Source organism: Biomphalaria glabrata, chromosome 2 (assembly GCF_947242115.1).
Source record: "Biomphalaria glabrata chromosome 2, xgBioGlab47.1, whole genome shotgun sequence".
In the NCBI taxonomy this organism is placed as follows: domain Eukaryota; kingdom Metazoa; phylum Mollusca; class Gastropoda; family Planorbidae; genus Biomphalaria; species Biomphalaria glabrata.
Window position 1 is genome coordinate 41,578,696 of NC_074712.1, and position 17,438 is coordinate 41,596,133.

The 17,438-nt window shown below is 35.8% G+C and overlaps 1 protein-coding gene across 4 annotated transcripts in view; it reads right to left on the reverse strand.

The window, feature by feature from the left end:
- The window catches only part of LOC106054497 (orexin receptor type 2-like), a 254,435-nt gene that overhangs the window by 57,456 nt on the left and 179,541 nt on the right, over positions 1 to 17,438 (reverse strand). For all 4 annotated transcript variants that reach the window (XR_008776610.1, XM_056020623.1, XM_056020622.1 and 1 more), the window contains one exon: positions 16,999 to 17,188. Coding sequence is in view for 3 of the 4 variants with exons in the window: in XM_056020623.1 (XP_055876598.1) it covers positions 16,999 to 17,188 (190 nt within the window). In the remaining variant the exon portion in view is untranslated. The remainder of the gene's footprint in view (positions 1 to 16,998; positions 17,189 to 17,438) is intronic.

The window sequence follows — 17,438 nt, forward strand, 5'->3', positions numbered from 1 at the left end:
CCCACTTGTCTCGTCAATGCTCCCCCCCCCGCCCCAACACCCACGGTTAGGGTATTATCATCACATGTTTACTAGAGCGAGCCTGGTTTGCAATTCTTTTAGTACCCATCGATCTTTTGTTCAAACTGAAGAAGAAGGGAGAGTACCGACTATGTCCCCGCAAGGTCGAGGCCATTTGAAAAGGGAGAGAGCTATGTCGATAATGATGGTTATATGAAGGGACACGACTATGTTTAGTAAATGACATGAGAGTGCTCGAGAAATTCCAAACCGATTATTGTAAAGGAGAATATTTAATGCATTTTGTATGAATTGTTATAACGAATAATACTTTCTATACGAAATCATATATTTAATATTCTAAATATATCTAATCTACCTATTCATCAACTGCCAACATAAGTCTTTACAACTCATAAATTTGGTACAGTCAAGGATATTGAACACAATATTTCATACACAATCACTGTTCGCTACTTCAGAATGTAGGAAAAAAATTACCACGAGGAGGCAATGGCCTAGAGATCGTTAATATAGAATTGTTTATTTTTTAGTTTCATTTTCAACTAATTATTTATTTTGATGATTCGATTGTATCTTTAATAAATGTATTAAGTTAGTAGCACTAACACCTATAGTTATGAAATGTATTCAGTTAGTAGCACTAACACCTATAGTTATGAAATGTATTCAGTTAGTAGCACTAACACCTATAGTTATGAAATGTATTCAGTTAGTAGCACTAACACCTATAGTTATGAAATGCATTAAGTTAGTAGCACTAACACCTATAGTTATGAAATGCATTAAGTTAGTAGCACTAACACCTATAGTTATGAAATGTATTAAGTTAGTAGCACTAACACCTATAGTTATGAAATGTATTCAGTTAGTAGCACTAACACCTATAGTTATGAAATGTATTAAGTTAGTAGCACTAACACCTATAGTTATGAAATGTATTAAGTTAGTAACACTAACACCTATAGTTATGAAATGTATTAAGTTAGTAGCACTAACACCTATAGTTATGAAATGTATTAAGTTAGTAGCACTAACACCTATAGTTATGAAATGTATTAAAAAATATATGCTTAAACAACTTGTAGCAAAAGTCAATAACAGCCTAGACCCTCACCAATTTGCATATAAAGTAGCTAGAGGAACTGAGGATGCCATTCTATTGCTTCTGAACCAGCTCTACAAGCGTCTCGATACACCCAGAACATATGCACGAGTCCTCTTTGTAGATTTCTCCTCGACTTTCAATACCATACAGCCACATCTAATGATAAACAAACTGAGTAACTTAAATGTCAGCCCTTACTTACAAGCATGGGTTCTAAACTTTTTAACCCAACGGCCCCAGTATGTTAAAGTCAACAACACCAAATCGTCAACTCGAGTACTATGTACGGGTGCTCCACAAAATTGTGTACTTTCTCATGTACTGTACACTCTTTACACCAACGACATAAGAAGCATCTATGACTCAGTTAAACTCATTAAATTCGCTGATGATACTGCCATAGTCGGTCTTATTTCCGATGACGAAACTCAGTATCGAAGCACGATAGAAGAGTTTACAAACTGGTGCACCGACAACTTTCTAGAACTTAATGTCACAAAAACTAAAGAACTTATAACAGATTACAGAAAGAAAAAACAGATGATACACGAACTTCAGATAAAGACTACATCGATACAACAAGTAAAATCAAATAAATATCTATGTGTCATCATTGATATTAAGCTCTCATGGGAACTCTGACAAAGAAAACAGCCCAGCGACTATTTTTCCTATATAAACTCAATAGCTTTAAACTAAATAAGAAGATCCTAGATAAATTTCCACTGCGCCACTATGCAAATCTGCGAACATACGGAATAACTTCTGGCAAGGCAATTCTTCATCTAAACTGTTGCGCCGTCCAGAAAACATCATAAAAAGGGCATCAAAATCACACGCACAACATTACCATATTTAAATATTTATAGGAACTTTTTGAACAGAAATGTCTAAGAAAAATTGGAAAAATCTTGGAAGACAACAGCAACCCGCTCCATCATAACTACGTCAAGTCGTCGCGGAGTGGGCGACTTCTGTCAATCAAGACAAGAACAGAGTGGTACAAAAACTCGTTCATACCTTACTCGGTCAGACTTTTTAAACACCACCCTTTGATCGAGAAACATTAAAAGCACCAAGATGCCTGTGTGTAGTCACTGAATGAACTCTTTATATTGTGTCTGTTATATTTATGTGAATGTTTCTGTTGTGTTGTCTTTAAATGAGAAAAGAGTCCTTGTAATCACAACAAATTTCCATAAGGCACACTAAAGCAGTCTTAGTCTTAGTCTTAAGTTGACAATAAAATATATAAAATAAAAATAAAAAAGTAAGCGCAAAAAGAACAAAAGAGGCAAAAGAAAAGAAGATTTTAAAGATGTCAACAACTCAACAACTAATGTCACAAGCAAAACTGAAGTCTCCTAAAACAAAATACCACCAGAGGTATAGATGTATACATCCTAATCAGAGTCTCTCACAAGAGGATGGGAGATAACTGTGGGTAAGGTTTAAACCTTGGACCATCGAGAGGACAGTTCAGAGCCATTCTTAACACATATCACATTGATACACTAGTCGTATAGAAATCTTTGTTTAGTCTAAAGAATATTTAACTCAGGAATAGTATGCATGTGTGTTTTTTTAAAGTACCTTTTAATTCTAAACACACAGTTTTAAACAAGTATATCACACAATTCTAAACGCACAGTTTTAAACAAGTATATCACACAATTCTAAACGCACAGTTTTAAACAAGTATATCACACAATTCTAAACGCACAGTTTTAAACAAGTATATCACACAATTCTAAACGCACAGTTTTAAACAAGTATATCACACAATTCTAAACGCACAGTTTTAAACAAGTATATCACACAATTCAAAACGCTCAGTTTTAAACAAGTATATCACACAATTCTAAACGCACAGTTTTAAACAAGTATATCACACAATTCTAAACGCACAGTTTTAAACAAGTATATCACACAATTCTAAACGCACAGTTTTAAACAAGTATATCACACAATTCTAAACGCACAGTTTTAAACAAGTATATCACACAATTCTAAACGCACAGTTTTAAACAAGTATATCACACAATTCTAAACGCACAGTTTTAAACAAGTATATCACACAATTCTAAACACACAGTTTTAAACAAGTATATCACACAATTCTAAACGCACAGTTTTAAACAAGTATATCACACAATCCTAAACACAAATTTACAAACACTGAACCCTAAACTCGCAATAATGAACACAATTAGAGACACAGAAGCTCAAACACAATTGTAAAGATATTTCTAATTACAAACATAGTTCTAATTATAAACAAATATGTCTAATTATGAACATAGTTGTAAACACACTGAAGGAAGTGGGGTGGGGGTGGGGAATTTCCTTTAAAACAAAAAGTTACACCAAAAACTTCCAAATAAAACAAAACAAAACAGGAACAATGAACGGGTACAGCATCAGCAGAATGAGAATCACTGCAGTGGACACAAAGCATCTATTCCGCCTTGGCTACACCAGTCATCACACCAACATGGCCAGACTTCTCAAGGACTTCAAGCCGACGTCTATCACAAAATTGCATTGCCCGGCTGATGGCTTGATTTGTCCGGACTGCCGGACTGCTGTCAACGTGGAAATAGAGTCCAATTGGAAGAAACGGTCTCGCGCATTCATTGTTGGACAGTCTAAGTTAGAAAAGAGAGAAATCTAGATCTAGTGTCTTGAACTGTACAGCTAGTGAGGTTGAGGTGAAAAAAATACAAGTTTTGGATAAGCGAATGTATTTACTGTATCGTTTAATTATATCTCTCAGAACAATTGTTTGTCCATGTCACGTGGGGTAATCGTGTCAAAGTTGCCAGATGTCAACAGGAAGTTGTTTATTATTTCCTCACAGAAGAGTTAAGTAACGAAAGGGAGTTAATTGTTTTAATGGTACCAGAAAATTTGAGAACATATCTATGTATGTTCTAATAGCTACGTAGCTAAATATGTATGTATGTTTTAATATCTATGTATGTTTCAATATCTATTTATGTTCTAAAATCTATGTTCTATCTATGTGTTCTCTAATAGCTTAAAAAATCAATCATTTGTTTACTTGTGCAGAAAAACGCAAATTGATTCCCAATTTAACATTTGTTCGATTTTTAATCTTCCATATAAAAAAAAAACAACAACAACAACTAACAAACTTTTTTTTGGTCAACATACTGTAAACTCTCATTGTTAGAATCTTGCCAAACTCCCCCCACACACACACGCACGCACACACACCACACACCCAGGGCATTCCTAAAAAATGGAGTTTGAGAACTCAAACTTATTAATTTAGAGAGACTGTGTATTGAATTTCGAAACTTCCTTTTCCTTATTAAATCGCTCCAAATTGTATAACTTTATCCATCTTCAAATCTACCAAAACATAGGTGTGACTGGCAACACTGTTGCATTATCCTTGACCATGGAGTATTATAACAACTACCGAGTTGCCATCGAGCACTGCCAACAATCCAAGAGATAGAAATGAAAAAATGAAGTGCTGAGACAAGTCCAAAAAAAAACCCACCAAAAAACCCGGTGGAGTCTAGGAGCGCGTGAGGCGTGCTGGAGGCTGCCCAGGCCTGATGAAGCTACTATAGAACAACACAGAATGGGCCACTATCGCACAGGTCAAGCCAAACTTCGACTCACGGAGCTCTCCACTGTGGGAAGACAAAAGTGTGGCTCATATTCTTTTCGACTGCCCTAGACTTGCTAATCTTTGTCTGGACAGGTCTGGGAAAACACAAGTTCTTGACCTTTAGGGTGACATACATACACTACGAATAACAGCAGGGCTTAAGACCAGGGCTTTTGCAAGAGAGGATTTAAGCTTCTCAAGCCCTCACCTAAATGGAGTTTCATGATGATGACTAGACCATTGGTTACAGAACTAAACTCACTCGAATTATTGGCTACACTCTTAAATTCTAGTAAATCATTGTCTTGTCTGCAATAATAAATCCCAAAACAAAAAATACATATTCAAGTATTTGTCTAATTTACTCAAACTATAACTACATTGCACTTTAGTCTTAATGAAGATAAGTCAACAATGTAGATCAATACAATGTCTTTAAGCAGCTTTTAGAAATCAGCCTACTATAAACTAAAGTTATACAGGAAGTTGGAGTGTGTCCTCTTATCGTTGTGACGGTGATAAATTCAAAAGAACTCTCTTTAGAAATTATCACTATTATTAAGTTAACCCGACCGCCCTTCGACCAGTCATTTGATCTCAAAAGCCCAGACTCTGATTAAAGTAAGGATGCCAACAGAGAACTTTTTGATCACAGTCTTATAAGAGAAGCTTTAGTTCTTAGCGTAAAGAAGTTTTTCCACAGATAATAAATCTACTGTTCAAACGTTTTTTAAATAATTTTTGTTCAGCGGATTGTTAAAATTCTTATTCTTCCATTTCAGTGTTTTCGTTTGTAGAGATTTTTAAAGATATAACAACTAGAAAATGGATGCACACATTTAGTTCGTATATTGTAATTATGGCTGAGCATTGTCTTATATTTGTTTATATAACGATGTTCTTAATAGGTTATAACTTTATAAGGTATATCACAAGAGAAATAATTTGCCATTGTGACGACAGTACAAATTAATATGTCAATGCAATCAAATTGTATTCTCGCTGTTTAAGATAACTCATATCGCGGGATGATGCTTAATAACACCACATATAAATTTTTGAAAAAAAAAAAAAAAGGAAGTCTACTATTACTTTGTACTCTTATACAGTTTATTTAATAAATTTTCTCCCTTTGATGTATATATAGCCGTGATGAGCTATCCAGATAAAAAAATTTTAAGCTCCGGAAAATAATTTTTCTTTCAGATCTACACCATTCTTGGGACGAACATTTTTAATTAATTGTGAAAAAAGTAGTGAGAACCAATATGACACCCCACATATAGGCTAAAGTAGGTGAACATATACAGACCTGGTCAAACAAGTGGTCTGATCAAGTCAGCCAAAGAAAAATGTGATAATACTGTTTTCACCTTTTAATTAAAAACAATATAAAGAAGACTTTATAGAACCCACAGAAGAAAACATCTCATAAAGGAAAGGGTTGCTGGTGTCATCTCTCGCGGGTTAATGCTGGTACATCGCAAGAATGTAGAGAATCCCTCGTGGTTCGCTCCCCGTATAGGGCGGAAACCGGCGTGGCTCAAGGAGTAGTGTCCCCACACAAAAGAAATGTGATTAAGTGAGCATCTAGTTGACGGGAGACCCACGGGCAGAGGGTCAGTGAAGAGCCAATCTCTCATTCATGGCATCTGGATAAAATCCTTCCTTTGGTCAAGAGTCATAAAAGGTTGCAAGTTGGACCTGAATGGACACTCCACACAAGAGTTGGGCAGAAATAATCATTTTGAATTGATGTTATTCATTAGAACGAACGGATATAGCACAAAAACAAACAAAAGTTGAATCCTTCATTTTAAAGACATTCGGTCCATCCCTAGGCAAAACTCAAATCTACGACTTTGACAGTCCATCCACGACAAGATCAACGTTATTTTTGGTGCCAGAAACTTCACGTCAATAGATTGAAATGGGCAAGTAAAGGCGGTTAGTCGTTGTGCTGGCCACATGACACCCTACTCTTTAACTGTTGGCCAGTCTCAAAGGAAGCTTTAACTTAATATTGAAATGAAAAAAAAAATGGCTGCATAAAAATACTAAATCCTTATATGATAAGCTAACAAGATCCTTGAAATAAAGAATCACCCTTTGTGTCAGGATTTTGTGATTTTACCATCACAAAAGAGATACAAGACACCGATAGCAAGGACAAACAGACACAAACACTCTTTTGTTCCCCTGGCAATCAAATCATTAAATAAGAACAATCTGGTATAAACTTTGTCACATGTAAATTATGAGTGAGTCTGGTGTGAATGTACACTTTGGTTTCTTAATAGTTATAATGTTTTTTGTTTGGTAATGCACAAATTGTAAGACAAATTTCCTTACGGATAATAAAGATTATTATTATTATTATTATTATTATTATTATAAACTATAATTTCATAAGCACTAGAAACTGCCTTTACAAAATGTTTACTTATTTGAAGCCCTGACCAGACTTACAGGGCAATACCAATTGGTTGTTCATATGGTTGACTTTACGTATTGTAAGGTACACGTGCCAAGACCACAAAGTATAAAGTGAAGGAAAAAAAACAATTTGTACACACAAGAAAAAAAAACCAATGTTCTAAAAGTTCCATTAGTCTGTAAACCAGTCCAAGCTAGAACCAAATCTAATATGGCTTCACAACATTTCTCTTTTGTTATTAGAAATTTAGATTGGGAAATCTTCTGAGAATAGCAGACGACACACTGACCTGGTAGCAGCGGCTGGACATTCTGGATAGTACAGCAGCGGTTCTAGTTCAAAGATATGTGTACCCCTAAACACTTGACCAAACTTATAGAGCTAGGGACACTCTAAGTCAAGTTTATAGAAGTGGACAGGGTCGGACTCTAAGTCCAATTTGTAGAAGTGGACAGGGCCACACTCTCTAAGTCAAGTTTATAGAAGTAGACAGGGCCACACTCTAAGTCAAGTTTATAGAAGTGGACAGGGCCACACTCTAAGTCAAGTTTATAGAAGTGGACAAGGCCACACTCTAGGTCAAGTTTATAGAAGTAGACAGGGCCACACTCTAAGTCAAGTTTATAGAAGTGGACAGGGCCACACTGTAAGTCAATTTTATAGAAGTAGACAGGGCCACACTCTAAGTCAAGTTTATAGAAGTAGATAGAGCCACACTCTAAGTCAAGTTTATAGAAGAGGACAGGGCCACACTCTAAGTCAAGATTATAGAAGTAGGGCCACACTCTAAGTCAAGTTTATAGAAGTGGACAGGGCCACACTCTAAGTCAAGTTTATAGAAGTGGACAGGGCCACACTCTAAGTCAAGTTTATAGAAATAGACAGAGCCACACTCTAAGTCAAGTTTATTGAAGTGGACAGGACCACACTCTAAGTCAATTTTATAGAAGTAGACAGGGCCACACTCTAAGTCAAGTTTATAGAAGTGGACAGGGCCACACTCTAAGTCAAGTTTATAGAAGTGGACAGGGCCACACTCTAAGTCAAGTTTATAGAAGTAGACAGGGCCACACTCTAAGTCAAGTTTATTGAAGTAGACAGGGCCACACTCTAAGTCAAGTTTATAGAAGTGGACAGGGCCACACTCTAAGTCAAGTTTATAGAAGTAGACAGGGCCACACTCTAAGTCAAGTTTATAGAAGTAGACAGGGCCACACTCTAAGTCAAGTTTATAGAAGTAGACAGGACCACACTCTAAGTCAAGTTTATAGAAGTGGACAGGGCCACACTCTAAGTCAAGTTTATAGAAGTGGACAGGGCCACACTCTAAGTCAAGTTTATAGAAGTGGACAGGGCCACACTCTAAGTCAATTTTATAGAAGTAGACAGCGCCACACTCTGTCAAGTTTATAGAAGTGGACAGGGCCACACTCTAAGTCAAGTTTATAGAAGTAGACAGGGCCACACTCTCAGTCAAGTTTGCAGGGGTGGGAAGGGCCACTCTTTATTATAAAGGGAGTTACTTAAGAAAAAAAAAGTTCCACAATTGTAGATTACACTTTCAAAGAAGAAACATCAACTTATCATGTGTTTCTGTGTGTGATGGAGGAGCAGGGTGTGTTTGTGTGTATATGTGACTGGGTGTGTGTGTGTGTGTGTGTGTGGCTGGGTGTATGTGATTATGGATAGATGGTTTAAGTGGATTACCTACAGCTTTACTTACTAATCCAAGTTTACTCTACGGGGTCCTTGGGAGAACAGTTTAAGAAACACTGCTCCGGTGATTTAACAACCTACTTTAAGAAAAAAACTTGAAACAAATCTTGAATAATGTAGATTAAATTAAAAAGCTTTTGACTCTAATTAGTAATTAATTAAAGACGTCAGGGGATTCAGTGTTGGATTTTTCTAATTTTTTTTTTTTACCCCTGAATTGGGTCAAACTCATTTTAAACAGGAGTTGTTCACTTCTGTTCACTGGCTTGTACATGGCAATGAAATTGAGTTCAGGAACATTACAATCAGGAGGGGAGGGGCTTTATGTTTCTTTGATGTTTCTTTTATTTTTTATGTTTTCTTTAATCTCTGTTAATTATGTTTTGATGACATTGTACATTTAATGTGGATAAAAAAAAGTGAACGAGTAGAAGAAAGTAAAAAAAAAAAAGTGAAGGTTAGGGAGTTTAAAAGTGGATGTATAGTCATCATTAACTCATACACAATAACTATTTTACGACTAGTAGGTAAACGTTCCATTTACTTCAGACCCACTAACTACCAATGGATGCCTTCATGGGTCATGGGTCATGGGCATATGCCTGTAGGATCGCGAACTGCAGAACTAGAGAAAAGGATCCTAGAATGTTCAAGAAGGATCCAATGACAGGGCTGGCGAACCTTTTTCAGTCCGAGTGCCAATTAATTTCAATTAAAAAACAATGAAGATTGTTGCGTGCCCAGTAGGTCTACTAGTGACGCCGCTATAGAAGACAAGTGCTACAGCCAGTAAGTCAAGTGCATGTATAAAAACAGCTTAGTAACAATATTACTTGTTTATTCTATTTTATTTTCCTGACCTACAGATTTGAAGTCTTAGGGCAGGTCAATCAGTGCGACTTCTGCTGTTGTGTGGTAGACAATAACAGTTTGATATCTGGTGTATACCGTGTGTTCTTCAAAGTTACACACGCCGCACTTAGTTCATCGGTCAAGCAACTTCTGGCATCTGATTGAATATATTTCATTGTAAGCGTAAGCGGCCGTTTTTTTCCGTTTGACGTCATGGAAAATTTTCATTCATTAAACATTCTTGCCAAAATTTTTCGATAATGAAACATTTTCACACCGATATAACGGTCGACCTCGAATTTCCCCATGTGGCCAATGAGTTTAGAATTTTTTTCTCATTTATATACATATAACTTGAAATTTTAGAGCCGTTTTTGAAATTATATATATATATAAATAAGAATTGCTCGCTTAAGAGTATAGAATTTCTTCTAAGTTGGAGACGTAAAGTAACTATTAATTACGGAGGAGAACCAAGAACCAAAAAGTTGTTTAGACGGTCACAGTCGGATTCAGCCACGGAACTTTCCTGGCTTGTCGCTTTGCACTAATAATAATATTATGTAACCTCTCTCCTGATGCGTCGTCAGAATGCGAAGCGAAATTGATGTTCTTTATAGAATAAGGTGTACGATAGGAGCTACAGTTGTCCCTTAACTTTCGCAGATCCCACTTTTGAGGAAATCTATACCACGGGTTTTCAAAATAAATAATGAAAAAATAGTCCCGCTTTTTTTTTTTTTAGCACTGGTTTTCCCACGGCCACAGTAGCCAATTGGAAAAAACAATATGAATAAATCATAGTCAATCGTTCTGAATGCTGATTGGGTATAGCACAGGGGTGGGCAAATTACGACCTGCGGGCCACATGCGGCCCGCCGGAGTGTTTTATGCGGCCCGCCGACACCTACAGAAATCAGGTGTGCCCACAGAATATAACATATAAAAATCCAAATATATTTAAAATAATATCTATATAAATTATTGAAACTGTCTATTATAAAAAGTTTCAAGTAAACGAAGATTTTCTTATTGGCTTTACACCAATACACTCAATTCAAGATACAATCTCTGATCAGTATTTATTTAATGCTATGAAGAACTGTGTTGAATGTTGGGTATGCTTGGAACAAGATGACAAGTGTAACAACTGATGGAGCTCGATCTTTGACTGAGTAAAATATTTATTTTTTTCTATAAAAAATATCCCAACCATAAGCTCTAAACAGGAAAGTTTGGACAAAGCTGCATAATGTTTCAACATAGAATTGATTAACAGAACATAGTAATCGAACCTAATAGAGCTAAGATATGTTAACCACATGTAGTTCCGATTTAGGAACAAAGTTAGCCACTGTATCCGCTAACTTAGCATGGGCAAGGCAAATGAGAAGAATATAAAATTTAAAGCAAGAAATTGTTATGTTACTTGAAGGACATTGACTGTGAATTTTTTACCAATATTTCTAATGAAGAGTGGAAAAAGATTTCATTTGTTTCATAATTGCTACTGCAAAGTTTGTTTTTTTTTGCATATGATGCATGTTAAATCTTTTCAAAAAGGCTTTCCCATCTCTACAAGCAAGCAAAAGAAAACAGGTCTTGTAATTTTCCTTTGCTGAAGGGTAAAACTATTTCTAGTGAAATGTTATAATATAGTTATAATGTTTTTTTGTTTGGTGTAATGCACAAATTGTAAGACAAATTTCCATACGGACAATAAAGATTATTATTATTATTATTATTACACTTATTTAGATCCCTTAATTGTGCAATTTATAAAAGCAAATTTTAAGACGTTAAGAACCAGTTTTCAATACCATCAGCTCACCATTTAGCGCAGAAGCTGATTCAGCTACAGAGGACATAACTACAAGCAAAAAGAAGCTCCACTCAGTACTACCACGGGAGTCTTATGTGTTCCAGAAGCTGTATGTCAACACTTTAGAAATGTGCTGCAGTTCACACTATTTGTGTACACATACATCAGTTCTTCTTCTTCGTTCTGATTTTACATGTTGGAGGGTTCAGATAAGTAATCTTATATCTGAAATGAACTGAGCAGTGGTTTCCAGATCAGGCAGTTCTCCAAAACCTTTTGGTTCTATAGGAGGGTTTTGGGGCCAGAGTCTTGTTTGGGTCTCTTGATTTAGTATGCACCACTGAAGGACATGGTCAGCAATCTCTGGTGTTGCTCCACAAAGGCAAGTTTCGCTCTTCCCAGCATTTAACTACCAGAACATATATTGTCTGATTCAGTGAACGAGCATTTATTTTTTGTATGGAAACTAAAACAGTATAATTACTGGTCGATTTTGACTGACTTTAATTTGACAGCAGTCACAAGGGTAACAACTAGTAAGCTATTTCCACAGTTCCGGAAAAATATGCATGAGTGTAAAAAGTAGAATACTGCACATTACGTACAACTGTATACTTGAGGGGATATTGTAATATAAAAAGACAAAAGCAATTTTTTTTTAAAAATCGTAAAAATTGATTTCAAACATTGCTAACTCTTGTTGTAGTTCCTTAACGTGGAGTGTGAAAAAAAAAAAAGAAACGTGAATATAATACAATGTAAATATGAATTAAAAGACATTCTACACAGTTAGCTATAGTATCTCTCTAAGTTGTATATACATATGCGGCCCGCCTTTCGCAAATTTTTAAAAATGAGGCCCTCGATACAAAAACGTTGCCCAATCTGGTATAGCACATTAACTGGTCCATTGGAGTCCAGTCGTAGGGAGGTGTGGTCGAGAGGCTAAGTACGCTTGAACTTGGCTTGTCTTGGCTACCTATGGCACCCGACTCAAGCAGAGATGTGTTTACTGAACGCCTAAAGGCAGCACGGAAAACCTTCTCACAGATACCCCTCCCCCCACCCCCTACTGGTCCACAAATGAGATTCGACCATAGCGCTCTGTGTATGCTATAAGCATGAAAGTAGCGCTATATAAAACCTTTTTTTCCTTTTTAGCGGCCCCCGTAAGGGGAAAAAGCCGCTATTAGGTTTGTGCAAAATGTCCGTCTGTCCGTCTGTCCGTCTGTCACACTCAGATCTCGAAAACTAGAAGAGATATGAAAAATATTATTTCATCATTAAATCCAGCTTGAAAAGTTTAGGTGCAACGGCTACTTTTAAAAGAAAACATTTCTGTTTGTTTATAAAGGCTAATAATGCACGTTGTATGTAAATATCACGCACATTTTTTTAAATGGACTTTTTATGCAGCGATTTTCGTGCAGTAGCGTAACGTCGCAACATGATCAGATGCTAAACCAATTCCTTAAACTTTTTTAAAAATCAGATTTTATTTATTTTTTGTTTAGTGCCCCCATCCGAATAAAAGAAGCTTATTTTTGTGCGTTTTGTCTGTTGGTCGGTCTGTCCGTCACGATTAGATTTAAAAAACTAGAACTCTAAAAGCTATTGAAAATCTGATTTACGCTTTAATGTTCCTCCCATAACATCTCAATAGTTTTAAGTATCTAAAATTGATTGTTCCGGATTTTTTTGTGCAAAACTAATCAACGCCAACAAATGTTTGTTTGCTCTTCTAACTTATATTACATTCAACACATTATCAATAATATGTTGTTCCGTTTTTTATGTAAATAGCATATTAATGCTAAATCATAATCTCTATACTGACTTATATTTCATTAATTGTAAAAATGTTCCGGATATTGTTTTATAAAACATGAATTATGCGTAATGATTGTTTGAAATCGCATAAGGCTTTTAAAAAAAGTAATTTACTAGAATTGATTACTGAAAATTACTTTTTAGACATTTAATTTTCTTGTAAAACATAACATAGAAGTTTTGTAATCGATAAAGAAAGTTCCGGATTTTGTTTCTTACAAATCGTCCCCAGAAATTTCCGAATTTATTTAAAAATCTACTAACGCCAAATAATTGTTTGAACTTCCTCTTCTAATTAATAAACAAATAATCTTCTCATTTACGAAATAATGTTTTTACGGATTTTTATGAAAAATATTTTAACTCACTACTCTCTTACAGTACATTTAACTTTCTACCTAAAACATTAAAAAATCTAATTATCGTTAATATTATGTTCCGATTTTTAAGGAAAACAGAATCCAAACACCAAAGTAAGGTATGAAAATCTCTCCACGTGGCTGTAGTACATCTAATTTTTATACGAGACCATCCAAAAAATTTAATTAACGGTATTACATTTATCTGAAATTCTCTTTTTCTTTTACTATTTATACAAACATCCGGAACAATCTATTATATAAACTTTTCAATTGTGTTCATACCTAAAAATTATTGCGATGTTTTGAAACGTAAAATAAAGGTTAATCAATTTTTAATAACTTTTAGTTGTTTTTTTTATATCAAGATAACGGACAGACCGACTGACAGACAAAACGCAAAAACAATGTGGCTTTGATCCTTTTTAAATAATATCTATTAGAACTCAGTGCACCAATGTCTATGAACCCTCGTTAAATATCTCGTGTAAATAAAGACATTTTTTTTTATGGTACCGGTACTAGCCTATTGTGAGGTAATGGAATTTTTTTTTCTTTGACGTCATATGAATGGACTCTTTAAATGTAATGTTAAAAGAACGCACTCGGTGCACCAATGTCTATTAACCCTCGAAAAAATTGCTTGTATTAATGAAAACATATTTTAGTCTAACTAAGCCGTGTGACGTAGTGTTTTTTTTTCCTTTGACGTCACATGGAATGAATTCTTTAAATGAAATGCTAAAAGAACGCACTCGGTGCACCAATGTCTATGAAAACTCGAGAAATGGCTCGTGTTGATAAAGGTGATTTTTAGTCTAGCTAGGCCTTGTGACGTAGTGTTTTTTTTCCTTTGACGTCATATGGAATGAATTATTTAAATGAAATGCTAAAAGAACGCACTCGGTGCACCAATGTCTATGAACACTCGATAAAAGGCTCGTAATGATGAATGCGATTTTTATTCTAGCTAGGCCGTGTGACGTAGTGTTTTTTTTCCTTTGACGTCATATGGAATGAATTCTTTAAATGAAATGCTTAAAGAACGCACTCGGTGCACCAAAGTCTATGAACACTCGATAAATGGCTCTTATAGATGAAGGCGATTTTTAGTCTAGCTAGGCCGTGTGACGTAGTGTTTTTTTTTTCCCTCTGACGTTATATGGAATTAATTCTTCAAATGAAATGAAAAAAGAACTCGGTATAGTAATGTTTATTAAGCCTCGTTATGTGACTCGCGTTTAAAAAAGGAATGATATCTTGATTTAGATCTAATCTAGATTTTTTAAACTAGATCTAGATTTTTATTACAGTATATCTAGATCTGGATTTATATTCTAATTAAAATTATTTTAGAGTCTAGATCTAGAATTTCTAGATCTAGTTTAGACTAAAATAGACTAGATTATGATGTAGAATTTCAATTTCTAAACTTAAAGTGTAAAAAAAAAGTGTAGATTTTCATTTCCAAACGTTTTGATCAATATTGTAATGTTTTAATATGCTAAAACTAATCTACTATTTTTTTATTAAATTTAAATTTACGGCAAATGAATCTTTGAAACATTATTACTTTTGACCATCGGATGGCTGCCTGGTCGTGCGGTTTGCGCGCTGGACTGTCGTTCAGATTTATGGATGGCCCAGGGTTCAAACCCTGCCCGCTCCCATCCCCCGTCGTCCTGCGGGAGGTTTGGACTAGGAAGTAATTATCTTCAACTCTGAAGGAACATCCAAAACGTGTAAAACATTTTACATCAAAATTAAATCACCTCTTGAATATTATTTGCGAATATGCAGATCCGACAGGGATCCGACTTCGACGGGGGCCGCCTCTGAGTTTGTGTAACACGAACTCTCTTTGTAATCTTGTATTATAATTGTTTTGGTAGACCTCAACACTGAATTGCGACGTCTTAACCAATAGCTCGTTGACGCGTCAAAGGTCGTGACGTCAGAAACAGTTGGTATGGAAAGGTTATTAAGAGAATGGGAAATTGTTATTTCGGAGATTAAAGTGTTAGGGGAAATGTCTTGTGAGACTGTTCGTAGCCAACACTAGTGTACGTATATGAGATTTAATACCGTGGAAATTTTAATTAAATGAGTTCTGAATCTTGTGTAGAAATAACTATAGCCATGCAACTGGTTCAAACTTGATCACTACGCGTTTTCCTATTTAAATCCGATTGGATATTGTTTATATACGAAATAAAAGATGTTAATTGGTCGCTTCCGGCTACTTCAACAATGATAGCCTCGTAGAATCGTCAGGTCGTAAGACGCTGTCTTTACCGAAACTGAACGGTATCTGAAACCAAAAATGACATGTTAAGAGCTTGCATGGTAATTGGTATCATATTATAGATGCCGGAAAGGCTTCCAAAATATTGCGTAAAAAGTCCTAGTTAATGAGAACTGATCTGGATTGCGAATATGAAGGCGCGGGGCCTGTGATGGTTGCCCCACTTACTATCCCCTAGGGCCGCTACTGTAATCATTTGGTCGATTTTTTTCTAATGTGTAAGAAACCTTTACCCCTTCCAGCGATAACAACCTAGTATATGACTACCACACCAATATTTAAACGTGATTTGAGACTACTAAATAGAAGTCAGTTTGTCTTTTGCAGATGCGAGCGTCTCCAGATATAAAGTAACGGTAATAGTGAGATCTACTTGGCCCGCCTTCTAACAAGGACGGAAAGACTCGTATAAAATAAATGACCTAATTTAACGTGACTGGAGGTCCTGGGAAAAAAAGAAAAATTTGAGGTGTTAGAGATAGGCCACTGGCTTCAACTTTTTGGGATGTGAAATTGATTATATTAGCAAGCGTGCTGGAAATCTGAAATTGAACTTTGCAGTGTCTTCTTCATCAATTCTGCTCATTTTGTTGACATCCTATCAAACATGATCCAACGCTTATATAGACACACACACATATATGCCAAACAAAAACACATTCGTAACGAACTTGACCGAGACTAACCGTCATTGAAGGCCTGAACACAGACCCACAACGTCACAACGGCAGTGGAGATCAATAGCTCGCTTTCACGTCACATGTCTGTACGACGTGGCAACCTGCTGTTGGTCTCCACTGCCCACAGGTTGTGACGCTTGCAGGCCAGTGTTGCGGCCTACTATAGCTATTGGTCTCGACTTGACTGTCCATAAATTTGACAACAATCTTCAAAGTACTCACTCGTGTTACGCACGACACTTCCGGGCACTCGGACATTCCATAGATGATGTGAGATGATCAGGTAGAAGATGCCAATAATGACCATGGGCACTATGTAGAGTAAGGTGACCAGGAAGAGGGTGTACACTGCCTCCATCTGGTTGTCCATTCCTAGATGACACCTCTTGAGAAAACTGGACAGTTCCGGTGTCTGTGGAGAAGACATAAATGAGTTGTAACAATGACTTATTGCGGGTTAAATGTAAGAATTGGTTATTTCTTGGGATCAACGTAACATTTGTCTGAGAGCATTGTAGAACTCTGTTCAAAGAAATTACGAACATAACAATTAAAATATCAAAGTTTCCTTTTTTGTTTTTAAACCTCGCTTTTAATGAGTGTAATTGCATCAATTATTTTGAATCAATCAAGTAATTAATTTGTAATGACTGAAAATTTAA